The following is a 12069-nucleotide window of genomic DNA, read 5'->3' as shown; positions in this document are numbered from 1 at the left end:
AGGCGTATTAATAATTCCACACGGTCCCGGTATATTTACTTATAGTTAACTAACCGCTTTTTTATGGAAGCTGAAGGGACTCGAATCAATAACGCCGATCGATTCCGCTCCCAGTTTCTCCCTTTCGGCTCAATATACTCAAGCATTTATTTACTCGCTGACTGTGCGGTGGCTAAAGGTTTTTTTTTTTTTCCACCCTTTATTCTCCACTCGCCCGGGATGTCCTAGCATGTCCTGGCACGTCCTAGTGTTCCACATCCTTAAATTCCTCGATGTTGTATGTAACCAAAGCAATTCAGGCAAATTCCCCCAGTAACATAATAAAAGGGTAATTAGAGTGCTAATTTATGCGTGGCCCCAAGTCCCGACCCGAACCCGACTCCAGCGTTTCATTGGTCCGCGGTTCATGACGTACCACGCTCAACCCGAACTCAACCGGACGGCAAAAAAAAAATGCACGTAGAGGCGCACGCCTCTTAAAAAAAATAAAAAAAAAACGTCTCTGAAAAGGGAACATAATAATCTGCCTGCGAATAGTGAGGGGAAAGGGAGGGGTTCCTGGGCGTACTGCAGCAGCAACCCCCGCTCCCACCCATCTGAACGAGCAGTATGCTAATAATATTGTTTATGCGTAAATGTGCGCCATCATTAGAATGTTACTGATGCCTGACTATATTCGCCGGTTGCCTAGAAACGGGCTAAAACATCGGCTGGCGCGCTCGGAGGAGAGAGCCCTGTATCACTGTCGCCTAAATTATTAACTAGAGAGAAACCAAATACCGTATTTACTTATTCATAAAGCGGAGAGAACAAAAAAGAAAAAAGGGGGGAAAATTATCAAACTGAATGAGAATGGGGCTCAGCGGACGTGCCCGTTAATGAGGGGACAGATGCAAACATTTCCTGTCGGAGTATCGGCTAGTCGGTGGGGAGAAAAAGCTGAAGAGACAGGGATGAGGGCACGGAGGGTGTGGGCGTCTGGAGCGGAGCACCTGCCTGTGCTGGCTCCGAGATTGTCTGTGGAGAAGGCCCCTGAAGTTCACTCCACCTGACAGCTAACCCCCGGCCCGGAATCCTTCTCCCCTGCTGCAGTCGAACAGCAACTCACGCGTCGGATGCTGCCATTTTCCTCTCGGCATCGAAATTAGGACTCTTATTTCTAATTAAATAAATAAATATGTACACACAGGCTATTCTGTTTCTGAAGATAATAATAATGCACATTGTGTGCCGTACGTGTGAAAAGCGTAGCAGGACAACAATGTTGAAAGGAGGAATTATTTTGGTATAGAAAGCACTCAGCCGATGGAATGAAAGAGGTGAAGTGGAGAAAGGGTCGGACAGGAAACGCTTATTACCGAAGCCTGAATAACAATGGGCCCAGATTTGTGCAGGGACGTCCAATTATGTCCCGGGGGGGGTTGGCTTTTCCTGCCGGGCACTCAGCGTCGAGTTCTCAACCCCCCAATTCCCCCGCTAAGTCAAATTAAACTGATCAGGTAGTGTGGCAACACATCACTCCAAAGAGACAATGTTGAGAAGGGATGAATGAAATGAATGAAAACCGGCGTGAGAGGGGGTGATTATGGTAGGATTGTACTGACGAACACCCCCCTTTTAACCCCCTTCTCACTTGTACGGTGTATTGATTACGTCGAGCCTACTTTTCGAAAATGATGGCATTGGAAGGAGTCGTCCACTGATGTTGGGGGTCACTAGCTATTTAATAGTTGCAGTAATTGTAAAATAACGGGGGGGCTTTTCTTTGGGATTGAAGTAGGCATAAAGTAAGGGGGGACAACGGCAACTCATAAATGCTGCTGCTACAGGCGACGTGCCGCGGCGCCGAATTAGCCGGACGCTCCAGGCGCATCAGAGCCGGGAAGTTTATCGGTGGAAACGGACGACAGATACAGACAGGGGTGAGAGCGAGAGGGATTTTCATACATGTACAGTTATCCACACAGGTGCCGGTGCTATTATTGGCACAGAATCAGCATGCAGGAAGGGAGAGGGTGTGAAAAACGAAGGAGGGAGGCAGAGAGGGAGGGAGGGAGGGAAAGATGAGAGGAGTAGAGGAGGAGGAGGAGGTGGTGGTGGTGTGTGGGGAGGTGTCACACAGAGAGCTGTCAGCTGCCATCATTCTCCGGGGCCACCTGAGACACCACACCCTACAGCTCCCCGCCCTGTCGCCCATGGCAACCAGTGAGCGGCTGAATTCGCCTGGTATTTACCCTAGTTCTGGGGTCCTGAGGGGTCCACGTGGGTGGCAAGGTCCTCTGGCACTTTCCGTCGGCCTCAGCACTTAATTGATTAATTGGTGTAATTATTGGAGGCGAAAGTCGCCTCATCCGGTTGATGGCTGCTGGGTAATTCATTCCATCCTTTGGGACCAAACACCAAATAAACTGGGTGGAGGTCCAGTTTTGATCTCTCACAACGCCACGTGGAAATCTCCACAGCATTCGGCATAGGTGTCTACCTTTGTGCTGAATGCCTGTCTGGGAGTGGGTGTGCGCCATGGCGGGTCTGATGGGGATTCTAGCTTAAAGGACAGATGGAGGCTGGGAGAAAGGACGCACATTGGCACAGGCGCTGCACAGGCTGGCATTTGTGTGTGTGTGTGTGTGTGTGTGTGCGTGTTTGTGCACGAGCACACACAGAGCCCTCCCTGTTGCTGGGCGGGCAGCCCCGCACTCGAGCGGTGACCTTGGCACTGTACAGCGGGGTCACCCTGCCAACTGTCTGCGAGCGGCGTGTGTCCGTCTGCGTGCGGCTTTTAAAAAAGTAAGATCAGCTCAGGGACGCCCATGTGCCACGCTGCCATTACTTAAGCTCCGACTGCAATTTCCATTCAGAATGAGGCGGCAACATATAGATTTAACAACAAAAAAAAAAGTCCACTGGCATATGGTGCGGATTAACAGGTTAGAACATATAAGCATAAAGCTCCACAATATTACATAGACGAAGAGATAAGGACGAATCCATACATAGATCGGATATGAATAGGCAGCTGGACATTAACATTGGAGCTATTATTGTCAATTTCGTCCAGGAAATTAGAGTTGGGGAAAATCCCTCCATACTTCATTTCTACAGCTTACCAACAAACCAGTTGCTTGTGCACAACTGGTCATATTTTTGGAATTGTCAATACTACACAATAACAAAATTCCATTCAACATGTAGGATAAATGGCCAAAACCGTGTAGATTTAGTTTAGTCATTTCTATTGCTGTAACCACAATAACGCTCATTATTTCTAACAAAAGGCATGTTGTGCAGGCTGGATCTAGTATTGCTAGAACTTCTTTATCTCTTATCAGACTTGAAAAGTCTGCCCTTGTCAAAACTCCTCAAATTCAAATAACATAATGGGATTTTTTCCAAATTTTACATATTTTTGACACAATTTAAATTTGCTTAATTTAAAGTTTAATGTAAACTAGACTCATTGTAGACATTAGAGGTCAGTAAACATTTCTACACAGAGTGCCAAATATGAAATCAGTTTTAGTTTCATATGAAAATCTCTGTCAAATGGGGAAAAAAAAAAAACATTGGAAACTGAACAAATAAGAAAGTAAAAGAGGAGACAAGATCCAGGCCGACGCATGGTTGGAATCATACACCCACGTCCACTTCTCCCTCACCTGCTTTGACTCGTATGCTGGGACTGCGGATCTTGCCGGCTAGGTTCTCTGCGGTGCAGAAGTAGGCGTTGTCGTGGATGAAGGAGTTGAAGGCTGAGGGGGAGAAGGGGTAGAGTTGTAGGGTGCCGTTGGCGTGGACGTGCCGGATGTGGGGCACATCGTAGATGTCGTCGCCGGTGGCCAGGTACCAGCGCCGAACAGCATTGGGGGCGCCGCCCGCGGGGCAGGGCAGGGACACCCCCACCGAGCTGGAGAAGGTCACCCGCTGCAGGGAGGCGTTCACAAAGTACAGCTGCGTCGAGACCACATCCTCGCTGTGCACTGAGGAAGGGGGAGACAGAGTAAAGTTCTGGGGTCAACCAGTTTTCCCAAATGCACACAGCAGCTTCTTCTCAATGCAAAACGAATCATTTTACAGTGCGGTGATTATAAACTTTTCAGAGGTTAGTAAAGGTTACATCACATGATCTTCACACTTAAGGCATTTAATTATACTGCAGAACAGAACCACACTTAGCTAATATGCAAGCCCATGCAAGCAAGGTTGCCATGTGTAGTAAACACATTTCAATAAGCATAGATCAGTGTACCATTTTAATTAATATTCACAAATAATCAAACTGCTCAACAAATCAGCATTTACATCATGTATAATTAAAAAAAAAAGAAGAAACAAATGCATATTCATAAATGCAATAAACCTGAACTCATGGCGTCATTGAGGCATGTGTTGAGACATGTATAACTGGTGGGTCTAACTGGTGGGTTGCTGAGACTGCACGCCACTGCCCTGTGGTTGGAACAATTGCCACAAGTAAAGGGTCTGTGGTTGTGTTCAACTGGCGAGAAATTATTAATGAACATAGAATATTTCAATTCCACATCATTCATCCACGGAGAAATGCGGACAATTACTTATCATGTGAAATGGAGGCTGGGCCCTAGCCTGCTGACTGGGTTACCTTTTTATTAGGCCAACGCTATGGAGCCCAAATATAGAATCAATTACTATTCCTCCACTGGGCATCTGAGGTAACAAGGGTATTTATATTATGAACTAAAGAGTTCTCCTGCACAAAAACGCATTCCCGGTTTTCACATTATATTAGAGCTGATTGAGTGCAGACGCAGCCAAAAAGCGTAAGGTCGGTACGCTACAGGATTTACGCGATTCAAAAACGAAACAGATCCAAGTTCCAAAGTCTCTATTTCTAGAACAAGAGGAGCCTTTCATTACACTGCATACCTGCCACTGGCAGTGTAACAAAAGGCAAAAAATGCACTAGGCTGCCAAATATTTTACTTTTTTCCCTGCCGAAACACGGACAGCATTATACCATTTCATTCTTCAAAAACCTCAAACAGAGGCTTTTATTCGGAGTTATTCGCATTGACTGGACCACGCCACTCAAGGGGGATCATTAAAGAACATCAGTGACAGGAAGACCTGAAATTTCTTAAACCATAACAGTTAGCGTTTTAGTTGACCCCCCCGCTTGGCCAATCACAGGTGTGATACTGTCATATTGTTCATTACTGCACCGCGATCTTCCCGGGAAAGCATGGCAATGGGTTATATGGCTCTCACGGCGCGAATTTTCTGGACCGTCGCAGCCATGATCTGTGAAATGTAATACGCATGCCTATTTCAGATAAAGAGCATACATCGATTGGGGAGCCCTGACAGTCAGGCTTGTTCACCGACACCGCTTCAAGTGAACACTGTGTGTGTTCCGTGTTGCATGATGAATACCGTCATTGATTTCTTTCCTTTTTTCCTCACTGACGGCAATCTGACCATTTTTACATCGGTAACACAGGATGTGTGACAGTTTTTCAATCTGTCATGTCTCGGTGTCTATTGTATTCACAGGAGTGCTTGGGTAAGCTTCTGTCCCTCCCAAGCCAAGGGAAACAGAAACCTTTCAACTGAGGCAATTGCACTTAATGAATACGTCCTAACAGGTTATGTCAACAAGGTTAAGTCCTGGATTACCCTTATTTCTCCGATTTTGACTGTGTTCAACAAGGGAAGATGTTAAAACATGCCAGAATGCAACAAGCAACCTAATTGCAAATACAAGGAAAACGATGATGATGAATTATTACTTATGTCAAAAAATGTTTAAAAAACATATATGTGGTATGTATATCAATTCTGACCTTGCTTGGATCTTCCCTCCCATTGACCCCAAACAAGTCAAGTGATAATCCAGTTGTCTGGCATACAGTGAGACTGTGGGCCCCGATGAGACAGCGTTCAAAGGGGCATAGTATGCTTTATTGACCTGTTTACTGACAATAACTTTTGCTCGGCTTTCTGAAAAATTTCAGTCTCCCACATACACACAGACCAGACATTTTCTTCCATTTCTTCCATTTCATTTTTCTTCCAGGGTGGTAGTAGCCTAGTGGGTAACACACTCGCCTGTGAACCAGAAGACCCAGGTTCAAACCCCACTTACTACCATTGTGTCCCTGAGCAAGACACTTAACCCTAAGTTGCTCCAGGGGGGGACTGTCCCTGTAACTTCCGATTGCACATAGCTGTGGATAAGGGCGTCTGGTAAATGCTGTAAATGTAAATGTAAATTTCAGATATCAAATTTTCCTGAAGCACCAGTTTTTAAGTACAGTAAATATGTGCCTTACTTTCCTTCCAACTCATAAAAGGTTCATTTCTGCTATATGTGACAAACTGGTGTGAATGAAAGATTCTTCTGTGGAAGGGGTTAAAAGGGCCTGGGAACAGGACTTGAATGAGCCATTATCTGATAACAACTTTATTAATTCAGCATCCTTCTGTGCCCGCCACTGTCTTCTACAGTCTACGGTTGTGCATAGGTGTCTGAACTTAAATTATCCCGTATTCGACCCCCACTGTGATAAATGTCTTATTCGTATGTACTGGTCATGTCCTAGCCTTTAAAAATCTTGGAGCTATATATTCCAAACATTGTCTATTATTCTGAAATATCATATAGAACCTAATCCATTAGTTGCACTTTTTGGCACCACTGGTGAGGCTGCTGCATGCCCATGATCTAAGGTTGATGGACCTTATGTGCTGCCTTAGTCTAGAAAAGGCTTGTTGCAAAGTTTTACAAGGCGTGAGGGCACTTCCTGAATTACTTTTCAAGCCTTCAGGTTAAAAACCCCAGTATGTTTTCAGCAATGTTATGGTCCTGCTTTTTTATTTCATTTCTTTACCTGGCTTGTAAACGGGTTTATTTTGTTGAGAGACGGAGAGGGGAAATAATTCACTTTATTACTCGCTGTGTAATACTTTTGCGTGTCATTTGCTTTTTCTGGTTCTAACCTAATAAAAATATACATCAGAATGCAACAGAGTTTGAGAAAAAATCCATGTGCAAAACACAGAATATAAAAAAAGCAATAGCAGGGAATTGAAAGGCTGAGATTAAGGCTAAAGCCTGAACTGGGTAAAGGAGGGCTCTCTCTCTCTCTCTCTCTCTCTCTCTCTCTCTCTCACACTCATTTTCTATCACATACACACACACACACACACACACACAATTTTTCTATGTTCCCACAGAACATGGATGTTATGAGATTGGAATTTGTATGCCAGACGCAGAGAGTGAAATCCACATAATCTCCTTTCGCATTGAACACACAGAGAGCCTCCCCAGCCCGGTAATCGCCACACGGTGGAGTGCCTCTCCCTCGCCCCACCCCAGGGAAGGGCAGATTAAGAAGGGGGCGGCGGACTGGGCCTCCCACCAAGGCCCTGGTTAAAGCATGCCTCGGGGCCGGCCAGAGAACTTAACGTTAGTCGACTGCTTGACCCCGGCGTCGCTGGGCTCAGGTTAGGGCCGGACGGAGTGCAGGAGTCCCGGATCCATGCTCGGGATTAAGGCCCCGGCTGGAGATTTTATGGATCTGATTTGAAGCCGAGACATGAGATTGAGTGGTAGACTGTGGCCTGCTGGGATCAGACATCAGTGGTCCAAGCCATGCACAAAATGGAACAGTCCCCGGTCGGCCCTATGACTTAAGTGCCTTTCCGGCCTGAGTGCAGCCTACCCTGGTTCCTGAGCCGTGACAAATATAATGTCCCCCACACTTCCAGTGGTGGAAAGCTTTCAGCACCATGGACATGGAATCCAAACTGGAAAAGTCCCTCAATTTCAGCACCAGGGACAGAAACAATTCCCGATTTAGAAATAGATGAACAGATTGAATAAAACATTTATTTATTAAATAAAGCAAACACTTATTTGTAAAAAATCTGATATGTATATGTTTCTCACACAGCCTTAATTATTTTAAATAAAAAAAGAGAAATAAATAAGAATGAGATGAAACATCACGGCCGGGAAGTAGGATTTGTAAGTGGGGGTGGGTTGTGGAAATATGGATATGGCCGCTGTCCTACTGGAGTTTGGCGAATCCAGGTCACTCGGTTCACCCCCCGGCCACCTCCCCCCCTACCCATCACACCAGATTATAGCCTAAAGCACAAACCCCCATAATAAAGATTGCAATATCTATAATCTCACAGTGGGGGGTTTGGGTGATGGGCAGCAGAAGGCTTGGGACAATATGGAGGAGGTAGGGGGTTGGGGACCCGGGGATGTCCCATCACTACACGAGAGAGGTTATTTACTTATTAATTTATTTGTTTATTTAACCGACGGAAGATGGCGTGGCGGCTCTGTTGCCACCGGTGTCACTCGAGGAAGGGCTGACGGGCCAACGTAGTGCAAGGCTGGTGTCCGGGTGAGACCCGGCTGGCAGGCTGCCCGTAATAGATGGTCTGCAGGCATCAGGAGAGGAGGGGACGCAACCTGAGGGACGGGGCAGGGGACATTTTGGCGGCCGGCTCGCTCGGGAGGACGGGGGGAAAAAAAAAAGGCCCGAGTTCTGGTCAGACATGTGGAAGGAGGGTGGGGGGCGGCGGCGGAAATTGATGAGGCGAAGTGAAGGGCCCAATAAAATAACCCAATTCCTTGTCCCTTTGTTCTGAGTCGACTCGGAGGAGGGCTAACGAAGCCCTTCAGAAGCCCCGCGGCTCCCCGCCATTTTCCCTGGCATATGCAGAAACCGGGGGAAGAGAGAAGAGGGAACGCTAAGCCTCTCCGTTAATGATGTCTGCCTCTTGCGTGCCTTCTTCTTCCTTTTTTTTTCTCTTCTTTTAGCTCCTGCTTTCGTTCGTTCTTTTCTCGCCTTCTTTACCTCGCCGTTAATGGGGAACGCCACCTAGAGCTGGGTTCCTCGCCGCTTTTTCAGAAAACAAAAAGAAATCAAGTCGCCCGCACCGTTCCCCTCTTCGCGTTTCGCAGTTTCCTTTTCCCCCCTCCATTTTTCCACTTTCCCTCGTACTGTGCTGCTGCCCCCCCCCCAATACGAGTCCTGCTCGTGAGCACACACACACACGCACACACACACACATATGAAAATGCTGTTTGAATATGTATGGTAGTGGGAAGGATATTGCCCATGGTGAGGCGCTATGCATAATGCAGCTCTCTGTCTCTCATCTGCATGCGCCTGCCTTCTCACTCTGCCAGCCACACACACACACACACACACACACACATCTCTGCATCTAGGCATACAAATACACTCATTTCCTGACACGGCATGGCGCGGGCCGGGCCGAATCTCAGGGCTGCCCCATCGCATTGCTGAATTAGTGAAGAGCATGAGCTCTTCAGCCCCGGGACGGAACCCTCTCGAAGGATACGGCGTCTAAACATTCCCTGTGGGCAGATCTAATCAAATGTAGATTTATGTATAAAAAGTCATAAAAACACTCTCCTTGCATCAGGTGGTCGTACTTTTCTCCTTTCTGACCCCCTGTATTTCCTGCTCAGTCTGCTCTGTGAATTGTGAACGACTAGTTCAGAATTCCACCGATTCTGTGGGAAGAAACTGACACCAACGAGTGAAAAGAGCCACTCGTGCCCGTGTGAAGTTAAAAAAAAAAAAAAAAGCCTCATCAGGACAGCAACTATACCCCCATCCCCTGATAGTGCAGCGTCAGTGAAAAAGGCAGCGATTTCAGCATCCGCCATGGACCCGCTTGTTCAGAGGGGCAGGTGTGGGTTTTTTTTTTTACCCCCCCCCCCCTCTCTCTCTCTCTCTCTCTCTCTCTCTCTCCGAGTGTCAGTTTTAAACACTCTTATGTTTATGCCTTTTATTTATTAAAAAAAAAAAAAGAAACCCTCAACCGGTTGATTCATATCTTTTTTATCTGAGGAGAGGGGGGATTGTGCAGGTTACAGGTCACATAGTTACCTATATATGTATATATAAATTAAAATCATTTTTTTTATTACATGAAAAATATGAACTATGTGTGTGTCGGTATGTGTGTGTGTGTGTGTGTGTGTGTGTGTGTGTGTACATGACCAGGTTGAAAGCAGCCAGGTGTCGCGCGCAGCCACGGGGACGAGCGCGGGATCGGGAACAGGAAGTGTTTGTTTGTTTGTTTGTTTGTTTGTTTGTTTGTTTGTTGTGACCGCGCGGGGTGGAGCGCGAGGCTGTTATTACTGAGGACGAGGAGGAGGAAGAGGAGGAAGAGGAGGAGGGCGTCCACAGGTCCGCTACACACCGACGACGAGGAACATTTAAAAAAAGAGGGAATAAGAGAAGGGGAGAAGGGCGCGAGGGACGCGGCGATTCGAGGAGCGCGCTGGTGACGTCAGCAGCGCCCTCCCGCCCGCGCACCTCCGGGGGAGAAAGTTTGGAGAGCTCCCGAGTCCGTGGAGGAAATGAGGTTGCCCTTATGGCTTTTTGACTTTGTTAGAAAGGTCCTCTAATGCCCCGCCACTTCGGCCGTACGTGTTCAATTCGACTTCGATTTAATTCCGCTTCGATTTCATTACAACGGTGCGTTTTATTACCTGGAACAGTCCAAAAAAAACCCACGTCCCCGTTAGGGAACCCACGAGGCCGGTTTAAAATAATCGGCATTAAAAGACCGCGTCTTTGTTTTCTAAACGTTATGATTAAATATAAAACGTAACGGCCTTTTGATTTATTCTCCATAAGGTGAGTTCCTATGAGAGAGAGAGAGAGAGAGAGAGAGAGAGAGAAATAAATGGAGCCCTTATGGCCGATGACCTGATTTAGTTTTGGAGTGGGGGATGCGCCGGGGCTGCGCACTAATTGCGCAGCTGGGAAGAGCAGGGGATTTGAAGAGAGAGAGAGAGAGAAAAGTGAAACTCATTTTGCATATTTCTGCGGAGGGGGGGGCAGAGAAGGTGGAGTAGTCTGGGGGGGGTGACATTGTAACCCGTTTAGAGGTGAACATTTGGCTAAAACGCGACGGTGCACATTTTTACTAACTTTATTTAGTCTTTCTTTTTCTTGCATACACACACACACACACACACATATATTGCTCTTACGCAACAAATTAATAACGCCCTCATTATTATTATGACTATTATTAATATTGTTATTATTATGTAAACAGGATTGAATGGTGCTGGACGTGGCAATCCTCTTTCAGTCACATTTTAATTTAGGCAAATGTTGAGGGAATCGGATCAGACCGGATAATATCGCAGCCGCCACACAAATTTGACGAACCTGACGATTGCTGATCCCTAAACTAAACACCGAAGTCGCAGCACACACACACACACACACACACACACACACCAGCGAGCTGCGGGATGGTGTGACATGTCTACTGAAACGGAGCACGAGTGAATAATAATAATTTTAAAAGCCTGTTCCCTGTTAATGAATGAAATGGAAATTCGGAAACGTTATATGGACGAATCTGAATTCATCAAATACATAAATAAAAATGCAACGCATTACAGCAGACCTGCGGCCCGACACTGAACGAAATTGTGTTCGAATTGTGTAACATATATTAAAATCTGGAATTATTTGTATAATTAGACTGCGCATGTTATTTTTATTATTATTATTAAGATTATTATTTGTCGGCGTATATGAAAGAAGAAACGGAAATTTCCACGGAATTTAATACTGCAGCACTCGTCGTTGCTTCGTGTTTCATTTCATTTCATTTCATTTCCATAAAGCGACTGATCGACCCTTCAGACGACGTTGAGGGATAGATGTACCCCCCCCCCCCACACCCCCCTCCCCCCACACACACCCCTCGTTCCCACCCCGGGGTTCAGGTGCGCGCGGGGCAATAGGCTTGAACTTGTCCGGGTCGAACCCACCAGCGGGGGATCATTCAACTGACGGATCATTTCAAATCCATTATGGCGAAAACACACACACCCACACACACACACACGAGGGCCGAGGTGGTCAGTGTGGCGAAATCCAGCTGTTCTGTCCGCATTCCTTGAAAGTGAGGAGCGGCCCTGTTGGGGAAAAAATGCGCAGTCCCTATGCATATGCATGTATGATAATCGAGGTGCGTTTTTACTTCTCGTATCGCCGCTAACCGTCA

The 12069-nt window shown here is 46.5% G+C and overlaps 1 protein-coding gene across 5 annotated transcripts in view; it reads right to left on the bottom strand.

Moving 5' to 3' along the window:
* Positions 1-12069, bottom strand: part of dscaml1 (Down syndrome cell adhesion molecule like 1) — an 83050-nt gene that overhangs the window by 69517 nt on the left and 1464 nt on the right. For all 5 annotated transcript variants that reach the window (XM_028961183.1, XM_028961184.1, XM_028961185.1 and 2 more), the window contains exon 2: positions 3657-3977. In XM_028961183.1, coding sequence (XP_028817016.1) covers positions 3657-3977 — 321 coding nt within the window. The remainder of the gene's footprint in view (positions 1-3656; positions 3978-12069) is intronic.

The sequence above is a fragment of the Denticeps clupeoides genome, chromosome 19, assembly GCF_900700375.1.
Source record: "Denticeps clupeoides chromosome 19, fDenClu1.1, whole genome shotgun sequence".
Classification (NCBI taxonomy): domain Eukaryota; kingdom Metazoa; phylum Chordata; class Actinopteri; order Clupeiformes; family Denticipitidae; genus Denticeps; species Denticeps clupeoides.
The sequence above is the reverse complement of the archived record's forward strand: the minus strand, read 5'-3'. Positions and strand labels throughout refer to the sequence as shown.